Here is a 16,769-nt window from a genome sequence, read left to right on the forward strand (position 1 = left end):
GAGGACTTGCTGTATATCTGCTTGCTTTATCTTTTATACAGTTATCCTTTATCAGCCTGTGTGACAAAGATAGCTCACACATTAGTTGCATTACACTCTGCAGAGCTCATTTTCACCCCAGAAAGCTCAAAACTACAATCTGTCACTCTCACTAGTTCCCCTCTGAACAATTGTCACAAAGGCCAGATGGCTTTTATTTGTTTCTTGGTGATCTGATAGAAATGTTGCCTTCTTGGATGTCTAACAAGTTCCAGAGCTCTCTTTATCAAGTAAATACCTCTGTGAGGTTCTCTGAGGTCTTGTTTTCATTTCAGTTTCTATCCAAATACAGACATGCTGTGGGCATCAGAGCAGCAGTGCCTTGGCCAGAAGAGGGTGACTCCTCTGACTGCAAAATATAATGTTATCACATAGACATCTGTAAGAGAACAGGGCATGCTTTAGTTCATGTGACTGGTATCTCAGTCAGCTGCTGAATGCAACTGACTCGGTGCTGTAGTGGGGGGATTTTACAAACCAGCGGTCGACATCACAGTGACTTCACCTTATGCACTCCACTTTATCACTCTCAACTCTTTTGCTTCTGCAGAAAACACGACTCTTCTTCTTTTGTCCAGTTATTCAAAGTCCAATATTAGCTGCATGCTATTCTCACAGAGGCAAAATCTTTAACAGGGGCGATCGTGGCTCAACAGTTGGGAGTTTGCTTTGTAATAGAAAGGTTGCCGGTTCGAGCCCCGGCTTGGACAGTCTCGGTCATTGTGTCCTTGGGCAAGACACTTCACCCGTTGCCTACTGGTGATGGTCAGAGGGCCCGGTGGCGCCAGTGTTCGGCAGCCTCGCCTCTGTCAGTGCGCCCCAGGGTGGCTGTGGCTACAATGTAGCTGCCATCACCAGTGTGTGAATATGGGTGGATGACTGGATGTGTAAAGCGCTTTGGGGTCCTTAGGGACTAGTAAAGCGCTTTACAAATACAGACCATTTACCATTTTAACAATGAAAAGTCAGAGCAGTAAGAAAAATTTGCACCAAGCAGAAACCAAAGGAAACGAGCTTTAAAGAGCACCAACAAACCATTAGAAAGGGGGAAGTCTGTCCAATATAGTCTGTAAGCTTTTATCATTTATATTTTCATTTCTGCATATTGCCTCAAGCAGAGGACAACAGAGCTCAGAAACTATTAATACCGGTAGTCATTATGAATGCTTCCACCATGTCTCGCTCGCTGGTCCTCAACACCCCCAAGAGTTCAAAGCCTGGTCTGGAAGTGATGTCTGATCAGATGCTGCTTCATCCAAGTCCTGCTTATAATCAGTGATCAGTGCCAAGGGAAGACTAGAGCCAGAGAGCCAGAGAGAGAGAATATATTGGTGCTGGCTCTGGCCCCAGTTCTTGTATAACTCACTGATAATTAGGTTTTTACTGCTGCCAAGTCATAACCATTGCTACAGCTATGAGGTATGCAGGTGTTGACAGGACATCAAAGTGGACTATTAGCAAATAGAATAGAAGATTGTCAGACTGTTAGACTGTTCTTATTAGAACTGTGTTTTCCTCAAAATAAATACTGCAACACAGAAGAATCACAATTAAGAACTTCCAAGCTATCAGGTTTTTTTCTCTGTGCAAACATTTTATGTATAAAACACACACATCTAATTGTGGGGACATCCAATTGTCATAATGCTTTCTCTAGCCCCTTAACCTAACCGTATCCATGAAAGACGAATACCTAACCCTTACCGTAAACCTAACCATGACCCAATTATAACCCTTTCACTAAAACCACATTTTGAGTCACACATATGTCTTTAAACTTGTGGGGACCAGCATTTTTGTCCCTATAAGGGCTGTTGGTCCCCACAAGTATCTAAGTAAACTTCCAATCTTTGGAAGATATGAACACACACACACACACACACACACACACACACACACACACACACACACACACACACACACACACACACACACACACACACACACATTTTTGCTCTTATTCACGTTCCCATTTTCCCCCGGACTCTATATAATCCTCACATCTGCATCTTTCTTCCAGTCCGCTGCTTCTCCTCCTTCTCTTGTAAGCACGTACCCCCTTTCTTTTAGTTGCTCCTCCTTCTCATTTATATCCTCCTTCTTCTACTCCATTTCTACCATACTCTGCTTTGCTTTCCCTCTTTGTTTCCCCAGTCTTGTTAGCACTGGTCATGCATGCTTGACTCCCTGATTAACTAACAACCCAGAGGATGTTACACAGAATCGTGTCTGCTCACCTCAAGAGAGGCATCGATTTGCTGGCAGGCGGTAACCACACAGACGGCTGGCACATCCAAATGAGCCTGAGAGCAGAAACTGGAGAAATGAATACATGCTGGGAGAGGAAAGAGGCTGCTATTTAAAAATTAGCAGCTTTATTTAGGGGAGAATTCTGTTTTTTTTTTCATCTGAGTGCATGTTTAATTAAAGGGGGGCATGAAGTGAAAGACAAATATGATGAATGAGGAATAATATCAGCAATAACAAATGAGTTAATAGATGACGAATCTGTTCTTTGAAGCACTGAATACATTTTAAATACAGCAGAAAAATCTCAGGCTCATTGTATGTATACATGTGTGAAAACTGCTTCCTCAGTGAACATGTTGTTAGCTTTACAGTTTGTATTTGAAGACAGAAGGTCAGATATTATGCAGAGAGAAGTTCCTCAAAGAGATGCAGATGTAAGCAGATTTTTTCTCTTATTCAGTGGATAATTATCCTGTGTGAACCATTTTGGCTATTTTAAAGATTGCATCATATATTACAAAAAAGTCTTTTCTTGCTTCTGAATATGCTGCAGTTTCAATAATATCTGTTTGAATTTCTGGCACCAAGCACAGAATCAATCACCACAGCTAATTTTCTAATAATGTAGAATTGCATATGATGATGCGCGATACTAGAGCATCTCCAGGATATTGAGAAAATCTTACACGTTTTCTTTTCCCCACACTGAAGTAAAAATGTAGAATATAGGCTCTCAACTGTACTGTCCAGACCAAAAACTAATGGTGATGGTGACCGGTTAAGTTATTGGAATCATGATGATGTCACATCCACATCCTGTCTGGGTCTTATCAGTGATAAAACACTATCCTCACATACCTACGGTGATTTTACCTTCTTGTGTGGGTACGTCTTTACCTTTGTTATAGCTTCCTCTGGTGATGGGCAGTACTTCTCAAACCGCATGTTTGTCAGATATTTCCCAAGATGTCCTGGACAGATGTTATTTGTATTTAAAACTGTGTAATAAAATGAAAATGGATGATTGCACCTCATAAAGTTTGTATTTGAAGCATCGGACATGGTGGCCTTTACATCCAGGAACAGATTATCTAAAAGTCTCTCCAGCCAAGCCACCATCACCTTGTAGGTAAACAGAGAGCCCAGAGGAAGAGAGGACCTTACTATCAACAACTGGGAAAAAGGATGAGCATGGACAAAGCACTGAGCTATAAAAACTAGTGAACAGTGCGGGGGAGTACTCGGCTACCCCACTGATTGTTGTTTTGACACAAGGGTAGTGAAGTCGTCACACCAAGTCACAAATATAACTGCTTAACAAAACTAAAGTTTAAAACTGATACATAGACCCTAATCATTACACACATACACGCTCGATACCATCCATCCAGCTGTGTCCGACCTGCACTTTCCTACATGCCTAACAGCGAACATGATGACGCACAATCACATGGCAATATGAAATATGCCATCATTTCTGTCTATGAAATGCAACAGAGACAGTGTAGTCACCAAATGAACCCAATGCAGCTACCTCAACTCAGACAAAATGTCCAGTCTACTGGAACTCCTTTCAAATAAAGACAAACTATGAGCTTGATGTTGGACCAGGGATAATGTATTGTATATATACATAGTAGACAGACTGTATATACAGACTGAGCAGTCACCACCTGTCCGACTTCCCTGTGTTAGCTTTCTCAAACATTCTCAGTTCGACTTTTTCTCTTGACTCAACAGATGGGTCGGAGGTCTGGTTGAGCCCCAGAGATTCATAAACTTTGTATGTGAAACAGTTTGTACGTGAGGGCACAGATAATCGTGAAAGATGGTGAACGTGACTCAGAATGAAGAGGAGAATCTGGGTGATGCTATCTGGGACAAAACCAGACACAAAGACAGCATATGTGTGAGCAACCACGTGTTATCTTCGGTCTCCTGTTCAGCTTTTCCATCCTTTCTTCTCCACAGTGTTGGCATAGCTGTAGCACAGCTAAGCCTGATCCTATCCTCATACTGGGGGCATCAAAAGAATTGAAAAGTTTGTAACACAGTTGTAGTCATTAAAGCTTGTCAAATAAGGTCACATCCTACCTGACACTGTGAAGCATCAAAGTCTCAGAAATGGCCAAAAGGCTTCCGCTACAATATATATATATATATATATATATATATATATATATATATATATATATATATAACAGGGAACATGACAAGAACACCAGAAGGAAGGAAAAGAAAAGGAGATACCAGCCAAGGGAAAGACTTGGCGAAGAGGAGATGAAAGCTTTGAGTTCAAACCAACGGCCATCTTGCCCTCAAATCTCCTGTTGCCATGGTGATTAAACTGACCATGTGCTGTCCCCTGAGAGTCTCCCTCTCTCTCACACACACATGCACTACCACACACACACACACTCACACAGAAAGAGGGGACAGCACACCAGGACAGGTAGATGAACAGCACAGGTGTGGTAGATAAAGGATGACAAAACCTTTAATCCTATTCGAGGGATACTTCATGTTGCGTTAGCCGATCATTAATGTTGTTAATAGACAGTTAATCATGCCAAGTTTACACGTATCAAACTCGGATGGCCTGGAGCATCATCAGATGGACATACATGAGCTGTGTGTTTTTCTATTAGTTTTTAATGCTTGTTGTTCTGCTTTGGATGATACTGAGTAGGATTATAGACTATAAAGGACAGTGCTGTAAAAATCTGGATCAGATGAAGGTTCAACCTGCCAAGAACTCCTTTAATTTGCTCACATGTCATAAGTGGTATCATAAATAAAAATGTAATTGTTCTTTTTTGCACTTGCATTTTCTGCTTAATCATTTGCCAAAAAGACGGAATACAATAAACAAAGATTTAGATTTCAACTCTTTATTGATTGAACTCCAGCTCAGGTTAACCCAGTGGTTTTAATTTCCTGTTTCTAGATATAGTGATATAGTGTATGCATGTGAGAGGTGCTGGTGATTTCAATAGAAAGGAAGAACATTTATGAATATCAGTGTTGATTTTTTAAGAAATAACTCATCTAATCACAGTCGCTTTTCATTTTGTTATGCTGATTTAATAAACACATTGTTTCCCACTTAGCGTCACAAACCTACTGATCGTGCATGTGACATGTGCTGAATCACATGTGCATATATGTTAGTGTGACTAAAAAGGGATAAAGACTTGTATGATGTAAACAGTCCGTCTCTCTCTCCACAGCTGTATCGTTTATGAGACACAGCGCGTCAGCATTTGGATTCGCCGTAAGTTCCCGCCCCTTTCTTCTCTCTATTTGCATTGATCAATTAGTCATAACTTGGGTGCTAGTGATTTATTAATGAATCCCAGTACCAAAGTCCTATTGGTCCTTTTGTCTCCAAGGTAACAGGGCAGAGAAGGGACTGGAGGCTGGCGCTGTGGTTGGATGTCAAAATGCTTCTTGTGTTTGCTAAACAGATCTCCACTAGAACACAGCGGAAATCTTATTAGGAGGAAATCACTGAGAATTATCATAAAAATATGACGTAATGGCAGTGAAGGTGAAAATTACAATATCCACACCCGGGCCCAGGGAGGGAGATGTGATTAGCCTAATGTGATTAAAATATTATAAACCATAATCTGCAGAGCTAGCTATCTCTTCCTTAAAGATTGGATTTTAATTAGCAGTTTAATTGCTTGGCTGCAGATGACAGTTTTAAAACAGAAGCAGGAAGAAAATAAGAGGATGTGCCCCAATGCAAAGAGGTTAGATCATAGCAGCTTATCATCGATAGCTCTGTGAGACTTTGAGTCATCCTTTTCTTACTTTTTACATTTTATGATTTGAAAATGAACTAATAACGATTTTATTTTGTGATCCGGCTTCAGGGAGAGAAGTTTGTCCCTGAGAAGTCCTGAATCCAACATGAAGCTACTGTTGTCGCGTTAATGATGTTTATGGCTTTGATTTTCCTGCCAAACATCAACACTTCGCTCTTTGTGGTGCACAGACTTGAAAGTGGTTCCTGCAGTTTTTCCACTATAAGCCTTAATGAGACTCTTAAATCCTTACATCCACTCATCCCTATTCATACATAACCTGAGTCAGTTCATGTGCCCGCTGAAATTCTGTTGTGCTGAAATAAATGCGTTATTCTCCTCCACGGGATTTCAGAATGAAGTGGTTTTATTTTCAGCACAAATAAGTTATTTAAAGCTGTCTACACGTCTTACTGGACATCTGATCATTTAAAGAGTCGTGGTATAGGTCCAATGGATAATTTTGACCTTCCTCACTTCTTTCTCTCTAATTACTTGCTTCTCGTTTCTGTAGTTTGATGCCACGCTGGATGTCATGTCATCAGCCATCGTCCTGTGGCGCTACAGCAATGCAGCAGCTGTGCACTCTGCACACAGAGAGTATATGTGAGTACAAAACTTTATCTTTTGATCAACGATACAAGGGTGGAATCATAAACAACTCTCAAACCACAGGTGTTGTATGTTTTATTTATTTGTTCATTCATCTTTACTCTTTGGCTTCTTTTACCCATGAATCCCACCTCTGCTGTGAAAGGACTTCACCCATTCCCCTGCAATCCAGTCATTTCATGCATATGATTTTATCTTTCTGTAGTAAATTACATTTTAAAAAATGATCGGATCCTATGTAATATATAAATAAAAATAGAGTGCAGTGATTTCATATTCTATTTACAATAAAACATAGAAAACATATCAAATGTTTAAAGTGAGAAATTTTACTATTTCATAAAAAATATGTTTATTAGCTCATTTTGAATTTGATGCCAGCAACTCAAACAAAGTTGGGACTGGGGAAGAAAAGGCAGGAGAAGTAAGTTGTGCTATAAAGAAACAGATGGACGAACTAATGAGGTTAATTGGCAGCCGGTCAGTAACATGATATAAAAAGAACATCTTAGAGAGGCAGAGGTTATGAGAGGTAAAGATGGGCAGAGGTTCATTAAACTGCAAATAAACTACATGTACAAATAGTAGAACAATAAGGTTCCTCAACAGAAAATTATGAAGACTATAAATATCATCTGCAGTACATAATCATCACAAGATTCTGAATATTAGAATAAATATCTGTGTGAATGGGACAAGGCTGAAAATCAATATTTTCTCTGATCTTTGGGCCCTTGGGCAGCACTGCAATAACATCAGGCGTTGTTCTTCAATAGAAATCACCGCATGGACTCAGGAGCACACTGTGCCATCCACAAATGCAGGTTAAAGCTCCAACATGGAGAGAAGGAGCCACACATGAACAGGATTTGGAAAGGCAGCTGTCTTCTCTGGACCAAAGTTCATTTAAAGTGAACTCAATCAAAATGGAAAAGTGTTCTGAGGTCCAAACAAATCCAAAGTGGAAATTATTTTTGGAAAGCATGCATGCTTGCACACCTGGAAAGGCAGATGTGCGTTTTGCACATCTGCAGGACACCGGCCCTTGAGCCCTGGAGTTCCCCCAGCCCTGTTTTAGAGGAACATGTCCTCCCATGAAGATGACATTTTTCCAGATGAGACCATATTTCAGCAAGACAATACTAAACTGTTCGGGTGTCCGGGTCCTGAACCCGCCTGCCTGCAGTCTGGACCTGGACCAGCTGAGAACATCTGGAGCATCATGACACAGAAAAATATGACAAAGAAGACTCAGGACTGCTGAGCAGCTTGAATCTCAGTTCGCAGACGTTTACACAGTTCTTCAAAGAAGAAGGGACGCTTGTTGCTCCATCAAGTTCAAAATGAGTGTCTTATTTGCTATGTTTTCTATGTTTTATTTGGGTTTATGAGATTTGCAAATTGTTGCAGTCTGTTTTTGATTTTATGTGGATTTTTTAAATGTTTTTTTATACTTGACAATTTTAAAATCCGTAGTTCCAGTAGAGAGAATATTGCCACGATAGCTTTAATTTAATCTTCCCTTTGAAGGTCTAAATAATTTTCCCCGTTAGGCTCTTTTATGTTCAGTATACCCAGATTAAACAATTTCAGAAAAGGTGCTTCTTAAATTGCAGGATGGAGAGAAGTGAATCCTTATTGATGAGCCATTAACTGTGTGTCGTTACTGTAAATGTGTCACTGCTACACGTGCGTTAATCCACCAGGTTTTAGGGCTGCTGTGGCTTAGCTGAATGAATCAATTAGCTGTCAGGCTGTATGGAGCCCTTGCAAGAACACCTCTGTGTAGCTCAGAGGTGTTACAGATAATGAAAGACCGAGCTGCCTCTCCACTGTCCATTAACTCACACGGAGTCACTCACATGCACACGCGGGATCTTTTTCTCTGTTAGTGCTGTCAGCTGGATGCAGAGACACACACAAACCACAAAAAACCCAATTTATATTATATTAATGTTCTTTCTGTAGAAAATTAAAGTGTAATGTTAGAAAAGTAGAAAAAAGTGTGAGCATATCATTGCAAATGAGGCAAGATGTTTTACTTCCTGGAGATTGGTTCATGTAAAAGATGCAAGGATAGGCTTACTACTACTGATAGTGCCACTGAGGTCATCATTCTAATCCCACCTTTATGGACTAGCTTCTAGACAGGTTTAGTGGCCTCAGGATCACCTCTCAGATTTTTGTGGTTCTTCATCAGGCACCTCCCAATATGATTCAACATAGGGACAACTTGCTGCCCTGGGTTTCTCAGGGTCAGTGGCGGTCCTAGCCTGTTTGGCGCCCTGGGCACTCCCTCTGGCACCCCTGCAATAGTTACACCCTTTTTACACACGTTCTTTTCTACTCTGATGTAATATTCTTGTCAATTTTCTTGATATTTATTTATAATCCCCTCTGTTAATCCTTGATATTTATAATTGACTGATCTGATTAGTGCTATTTCTTAAATGTGTAAAATCTGTAACATAATGTACTGTTTGGAGTTTAGTTTGTTACTGTTGCTATTTTTACCATTTCTTCTTGGAGCAACTCTAACACGCATAGTTTCCTCAGGGATTAATAAAGTATTCTGATTCTGATTGTTTCAGGATGACCTGCCATTATCCAATCACACATCTGCTTACCTGTATCGTTTCTCCTCCTCTTCTTTTCTAGTTTTTCTAAACTGAGCACCTGATGGCTTTGAACTTTTCTTGTCCATCTTCCACTGGTTTTAATTTTGCACTCCAGTATGAACACAAATCCCCCAACCCGAGGATCACCACAACATGATCTAACACACCTACACCTTAGTTCACAGATTCACTTTGTCTAAGGTGCATTTCTGAGATTTCACACAACCCAGGATTCAAATCATGAATACATGATGGGCTTGGATTTACAACATTATGAATGAAATGTGCTCTATTTGGAAGCAGCCGACAGGTTGTGTGTGAGACTTTAAATCATCAAACTGTAAATTTGAAATTTGAAATTGTTGTTGATCCCTTTACCCCGAGTCCTAAAGTGTATATTTATTTTCTTACTCTTCTTATAGATATATATTGTTTGTTTACTGCTGTAACTGCAGCCTCATCGTCTCATCTCTCTATATACTGCACTGTATGTAGCGGAGATGACAATAAAGTTTACTTTGACTTCAGCTGCGAGCAGGCGCACCGAGGGCTCTCGCGCTCACTTTTCACGTATAGAATTTCGAAAAAAACATCTGTGCAAATTATAAGTCTGTATCATGATGTCTGGTGTTTTGTGTTTGTTGGCTTGTTTTTATTTTGTTTTATTTTGTTTTATTTTGCGAGTTGGTTATTAGATGCCGCCCCGCCCTCTCCTCACTGTGCCACAAGCAGCAGGCGCACCTCGCACACGGAGGGCGCCCTTACTCCCAGCAAATGGGCGATAGAAAGCCGATCGGTGCCTCTGGCATTCCCAATATGCGCTGGCTGATGTCCGGGCAGCATGAGTACGAGCAATCTTTTTTTTTTTTTTTTTTTTTTTGCCCGTGATGCCGCCCCGGGCAAACGCCCGTGTCGCCAAAAACCGCTACTGCTCAGGGTCTTGTTCATGAAAGAAGTGAGAGTGGAACAAGTGATGGACCGGTGCAGTGTTTTCAGTAATGAGGATACTACGTTGATCTGATGGGGTGAAGAGAGATGAGTGTGAAAGCAAAGCCATCAGTCAGTCTATGTTCCAATGGCCATGAGCTCTGGGTAGTGACCAAAATAATGTCCTCATGGTTCCCAGTCTTGGCCCTTGGGTGCTGGGTTTTTGTTTATTTAGTATTCTTTATTTGTTTTTTTTTAGTTTGTTTATTGGCTCAGTTTTCATCCTAGTGCATATTGTTATATATTTTGAGTCCTTCTGCTTGTTTGTATTATTATATATTTATTTCCCTCCACGTTTTCTTTCCACTTCCTGTGTCAATTCCCGTATGTTAAGTTCGATTTGGGATTTATTTTTTATTTCCGGCTGTATTTCTGTAATAGTTGCTCCTTTACTTCCTCTATCTCATTACCTTAACTGTATGCATCTGTGTTTTTCCCAGCTGTTTACTTCCCCTAATTAGCCCTGTGTGATCAAGACATGTTAAAGTGTCTATGCAACATCTCTGCACATCCATTATTTGTTTGCTCGTTGACATTTTTCATGCATTCATACTTTACCCGTGCAGGTTCCAGTAGCTGGAACTTTTTGATTATTTGCCATGTTTTTAACAAATATCACTAAAAATAAAAGAATGTAAAGATGTTGTCAAATGTCTGTCAAACACTGAAACTATTATGTGAAAGATGTTTTTGTTGTGAAATGCAAAAGCAGCAATCATGATGGATGTAAAAATAATAAGACCTTAGGAAAGCATTGCTGCTCCCCTTTAAGCTCCTTTGGGTTATTACAACATCAGTAATCGTCATACCTTCTTCTTTTGCCTGTTTGTCTGCAGAGCATGTGTCGTCCTTGGGGTTGTGTTCGTTCTCTCCTCTATTTGTATTCTTGGAAAGGCCATCCACGATCTGGCTACCAGGATGCCCCCCAAAGTGGTGAGGCTACATGCACACACACTATATGGACACAGACGCTGGCTCACACTGCACCGACACTTTCTTTGTGTAATTTAGATAAAGGAAAGTTACAGCTTTGACTTAATTGTGATTTTTGTCTCTCCCTAACCTCCCTAAAAAGTATTTTACATAATGCAACCAGATATTACTGTTACTGTTGTCGGGTCTGACAAACCCTCAAATATATATTCTGAACACTGATTTCATAACTCTGCATAACTTTCCAATATTGACTGATACATTTTCATTGCATAGTGAGTGGGTTTAAAAAGCCTGTCTTAAATCTTGCATAGAGAACAATTTAAAGCAATGGATTCAAAGGATGCGTGGGCGAGTGATTTGGCATTTATTTGGCAGAAACTGCAAAAAGATTCAGAGTAAAACTGAAAATATATTGAAAGATAAATAGACACTCTCCACTAGTCCCATTTATGTGGTCTAATAACTGAACTCTGAAATAGTTCAGCCAATCACAGTGAAGTAAGACCAGCTCAACAAATAGAAGAACATTTCTCTGGGAAACAGCCCGCTCTGATGGCATTGTGAAAATTACTTTTTCCAATTTGGGAAGCCACAGAAGACATCATGCTCTAATATAGTGTATCTAATCTGTTTTCAGTACATGTCATGACAAGTAAACTGAGTTCAATAATGAAAAAACTGTTTACTTCAGAACTGGCTGTGGCTCTTTTCTAATGGTGATCTTTTCTGATATTATGATATATTATGAATAATGTTTTAATGTTTGGCCTTTGTGTCTTTGTGCACTGATAATACATTTTTTTAAAGAAAAAGTACATGTGACTAGAGTGTGTGGCTCACAACACATACTATACTCACACATTCACATGCATGCACCAATCTGGCATGATATTATGAGCACCTGCCTAATATTGTGTTGATCCCCTGACTGTCCAGGCGTGGACTAGACCCCTGAAGGTGTGCTGTGGTATCTGCACCAAGATGTTAGCAATAGTCCTGTTAGCTGTGAGGTGAGGCCTCCATGGATTGGACTACTTTATTCATCACATCCCAGAGATACCCAATTTGATGGAGATCTGGGGGATTTGGAGGCCAAGTCAACAACTCAAACTGGTTGTTGTGTTCCTCAAATCATTCCTGAACCATTTCTGATTGGTGGCACATTATCCTGTTGATAGAGGCCACAATTCAATTCAATTCAATTCAATTCAATTCAATTCAATTCAATTCAATTTTATTTATATAGCGCCAAATCACAACACAAGTCGCCTCAAGGCGCTTCATAGATACAGCCATCCAGCCAACCAACCATCAGGGAGTACTGTTTCCATGAAAGGATGTTTATGATTTGCAACAATGCTTAGGTAGGAGGTACACCATGGTGTGTCCTGTTCCCAGGCATTCCCCAGGTAAGTGACGCACAGTCACCCGGTAAAGAAATCATCATTCGTCAGACTGACATACCTTCTTCCATTGCTCTGTGGTCCAGTTCTGATGCTCACGTGTCCATTGTCGGCGCTTTCGGTGGTGGACGGGGGTCAGCATGGGCACCCTGACTGGTCTGCAGCTCCATACACAACAAACTCTGATGCTTTGTGTATTCTGGCTTTTATGAGAACCAGCATGAACTTTTATTGCAGCTGTAGCTCAGTGACCGTTGGCAACCCGTGACCCTGTTGCTAATAGAAACGGACTGCTGCAGACCGGGAACACCTCACAGAGCTGCAGTTCTGGAGATATAGACATAAACAGGATGTTTTTTGTGATCTGTGTATATTTGTAATGATGGATAATGATTTATTTTCTAGTGCCATACACACAAACAGAGCAGCACACACACACATCACTGTGAGTAAGGTTTCTTTTTATAGCCCTCCGCTGCTGTTCTTCTGACGTCAGAGCTTATGTCTCCCTCCACCTGACGTTTGTTTGCTTTTTGTTTTTGACACAGACATGCGCAGACACACACACACAGACACTCTTTTTCTTTAATGCCAGCTCCACCTCCCCCACCACCGCTCTCTGGAGGTGTAGGAGTATGAATAAGGTCCCAAAATAGTCTCTTCTTTCTGTTGCTGGGGTACAGCCCAGCTCTCTCACCATCAGACTGAGAATGTTTCTCACTCTCAGCTTTGAGACCCTCTTGGTGTGTAAATGATTTAACCCTAACCATGTGTCCATTTCACTAACCAGAGAAGAGGGAGAGAAATATTTTGGATATAGGGCAGGAAAAATATCACATGCAAAGACTGCAGTAGAGTTGTGCCTGTGCTGTAAAGCATCACAACTAAGTTATTAAACCACTTACATGCAAACTGCAGTTTAATTAATGCATGAATGACATGAAAAACAATACAGTGATTGCTAATGACATTCGTCCAACATCAACTCAGATGTCCATAAAGGTTACCAGCGTGTCGACGTATCTATCCAGCTCACAAAGATGCTCTGGAATCACCAGGGTGCAAGAAATGGAGTGAGGCACTTTTTGATTTTGGGGTATACACCTAGTTCTAGTGTACAAACACCCTTTTTGTCTTAGAAACATTGATTTAATAAAATTAAATAACATAAATGCAGCACAATCTAAAAGTCTTCCTTTTGGATAATAACAGATGAGAAAAGTTCTGCCAGTACCAAAATCTTTGTTTTCCAAGCTGGTGTATTTTAACATTTCTCTAAAACAACTTCCCAACACCAAAACGTTGCAAATGCTACAAAACAAGAATTTATTACAGGACTATTCTTTGGGCGTTGTTCATTTCATAATCTGTCAAGTGCATGCATGTAACTGTTCAATGTTCCAGAAGAGTCACTGCTCTTGGCATTTACTCTGTGCTTTTTCATGTGATCTCTTAATAGTTATTACGTGTATTCACCTCAGAGTTTCATCTCGTTAAGATCATTTAGACCCAGACACATTTTGGTCTTAATTTGTTCAATTCCAGGCAGAGAATCTTCTCTTTGCACCAACTGCTTCATTAGTGGCATAAATTAGCAGGACATTAAAAGCCAGCAGCAGTGGACCAATTAGAAAACTGACACATAGAGCAAAACTGTAACTGCTGTGCATATCAATAGAGTCTGAACAATGAATTAAACAACATGAGAATCAATTGTTTGAACTGGGATAAAGTGAAAAAACAAAAACATAAATAAAAAGTAAAACAAAAATTGAGTCACTGAAGCCCCTTTTAGCACAGATTGAAGTGGGTACAGCCAAGAGACGGCTGCATCTATTCTGCAGCCTGTGTGTGATGCTTCAGTGCCATTATGTTAATAGAAACTCTGTCTGTTTGGTCTCAGAGGACCTTCCTGACAGCAGCACGAGCCGATTACCGCTGCCTGTCTCTGGGACATTTCTTTGACGTGTCTCGTGTTTTCAGCATCAATCTTTGTTCCATTTCAGGCTCTATATTTATGATAAACATGCATGTACTCTATTAATATTTGGCCTCTTGGTGTATTTGACATTGTAAGAGGATAAAAAGCAATGAATGGTTCTCAGTGAATAACTCACATCTGGTTAATTATCAGTTTGTTTAAGAGTGATGTCAGCCATCTGGCTCTGTATTTTTATGTAAACACTGTCATTGGCTTCTTTCCTTGGTTAAATACAGGAGTTTGAAGGATGGAAGGATCTCATCTTCTTCTTATTTATCCAGTTTTCTCCTTACTAACACATTCAGTATAACACCCCCCCAAAAACAGTAGTAAGTAAGAACAAGTACTGGTCTGTAAATTCATATTGTGTAAATGCAGGTTGCAGAAAGGGAATCTGGATTCATGTCACGTCCTTGGTTTCGCTCTCATGGCAGGCTGTCGGTGTCTAGTGCCTGATTAAACACAGAGAGATGAGATTGGCCCCCACCAGCTCTGTGCTTGGGAGAGAGAGCAGCACATAGCCATGCAACACATACATACAGTACACACCATGCAGTCACAGACAGGCTGCTTTTTATCCACTTTACACAGAGATATAAGTGAAATTTACTTTTTAATTATGGATTTATTGGGAGATACTTGCAATGGAAAGGAAACCTCTTGTTGCCTTATGAAAGCAAACACTACAGATGCACCACAAAAAGGTCTCAGACCAAGACTGTGCTGACATTAATGTATATTAAATATATTTTATAGATATATAACTGTATGATTGTTTTTATCTCATGAAATGCAAAAATACTTCAGTGTGGTCAGATTTCTGAAAAAGGACAAAAGTGACTCCATCTATGTCAAATACGTAGGAGTAAGAAAGGCACAGATGGCTAAAAATGTAACATATCAGGACATAAAGTATGTAAAGTTATGTAAATGCAACCTGAGATTAACCTCAGATTTAAGAAAAACGAACATGGGACATATTGGTCGTTAGTTATTTATTCAAACACTGAGCCAAAATATAAAAAGCAGTGTGAAAAACGAAGTACACCCCATGAGCTTGTAGAACCACCTTTACCAGCAATAACTGGAAGAAATTATTGTTTCTACAACTTTGTCAGTCTCTCACACGGTCGTAGAGGAATGCTAGCCCACTCTTCTTTACTACCTCAGTTCACTGACGTTTGTCATTCTTCTTCTTTAAGGTCCTGCCACAGTATCTTAATCAGATGGAGATCTGGACTCTGGGCTATTGCAACATCTTAATTCTTAAATCTTTTTTTCTGACATTTTGTTGTAGATTTGCTGCTGTGCTTAGAATCACTGTCCTGTTGCATGACCCCATCTGCACCAGCATGTCAGACAGATTTGACTCTGGAACACTTGGTCACCTCAGTGGCTCCACACAAAGGCGCTCAAGTCCTTTGCAGCTTTGCAAACTTAAGCTGTGCTGCCTTGTTTTTTCACAGAGGAGAGGGTTTCTCCTGGTAACCCTTTGAAGCCATACTTGTTCAGTCTTTTTCTAATTCATAAACTTTAACCCTGAACATGCTACAGTAGCCGGTGGAGTTTTAGATGTAGCTCTTGGGGTTTTTTGCAGTTTCTCTGAGCATTGCACAATCTGACTCTTGGGTTAATCCTCACCTCAGAAGACTGTCTTCAGTGTCTGTATTACTGATGTCTCCCCTCCTTGGCACTGTGTTAACACACAGCTGAATGGTCCACACCTACAAACTCATACAAACTTCTGCTACTTCTCTTGGTTTCTATGCAAACAGTGTATTTAGTTTTCAAACACTGTTCCTCTATTTCGCTTAATCACTGTGTAATGTGTTTTGCTTGTTTTGCTGTTCATCTGAGCTTTTATTTTCCTCATTTTAATAGCTGCTAATTTTTTTTTATCATATCCTGATACATAAATTATATATAAAGCAATACATAAAGAGGGTGTACTTTACAAAAACTGTACAGTGGATAAAATGAGGACAGATCTGCTTACAATGCAATACTTCTTGTTCTTTGCAAAGGTTGCTGTTGTACGATGCTGCCCTTGTAAAAATGATTCTCTGCACACTAACTAATAAGCATCTTCTAAGGGAACAAGTGAGTGGCTTTTCCCAACAATTCTGAAACT

At 40.1% G+C, this 16,769-nt stretch overlaps 1 protein-coding gene across 1 annotated transcript in view; it reads left to right on the forward strand.

Moving 5' to 3' along the window:
• The window catches only part of tmem163a (transmembrane protein 163a), a 66,552-nt gene that overhangs the window by 42,742 nt on the left and 7,041 nt on the right, over positions 1-16,769 (forward strand). Inside the window, exons 3-5 of the mRNA XM_085383871.1 lie at positions 5,520-5,563; positions 6,616-6,707; positions 11,155-11,251. Coding sequence (XP_085239997.1) covers positions 5,520-5,563; positions 6,616-6,707; positions 11,155-11,251 — 233 coding nt within the window. The remainder of the gene's footprint in view (positions 1-5,519; positions 5,564-6,615; positions 6,708-11,154; positions 11,252-16,769) is intronic.

This window comes from Rhamphochromis longiceps, linkage group LG16 (assembly GCF_057381845.1).
Source record: "Rhamphochromis longiceps isolate RC_006_pf linkage group LG16, R_longiceps_female_GT1.1, whole genome shotgun sequence".
Lineage (NCBI taxonomy): Eukaryota > Metazoa > Chordata > Actinopteri > Cichliformes > Cichlidae > Rhamphochromis > Rhamphochromis longiceps.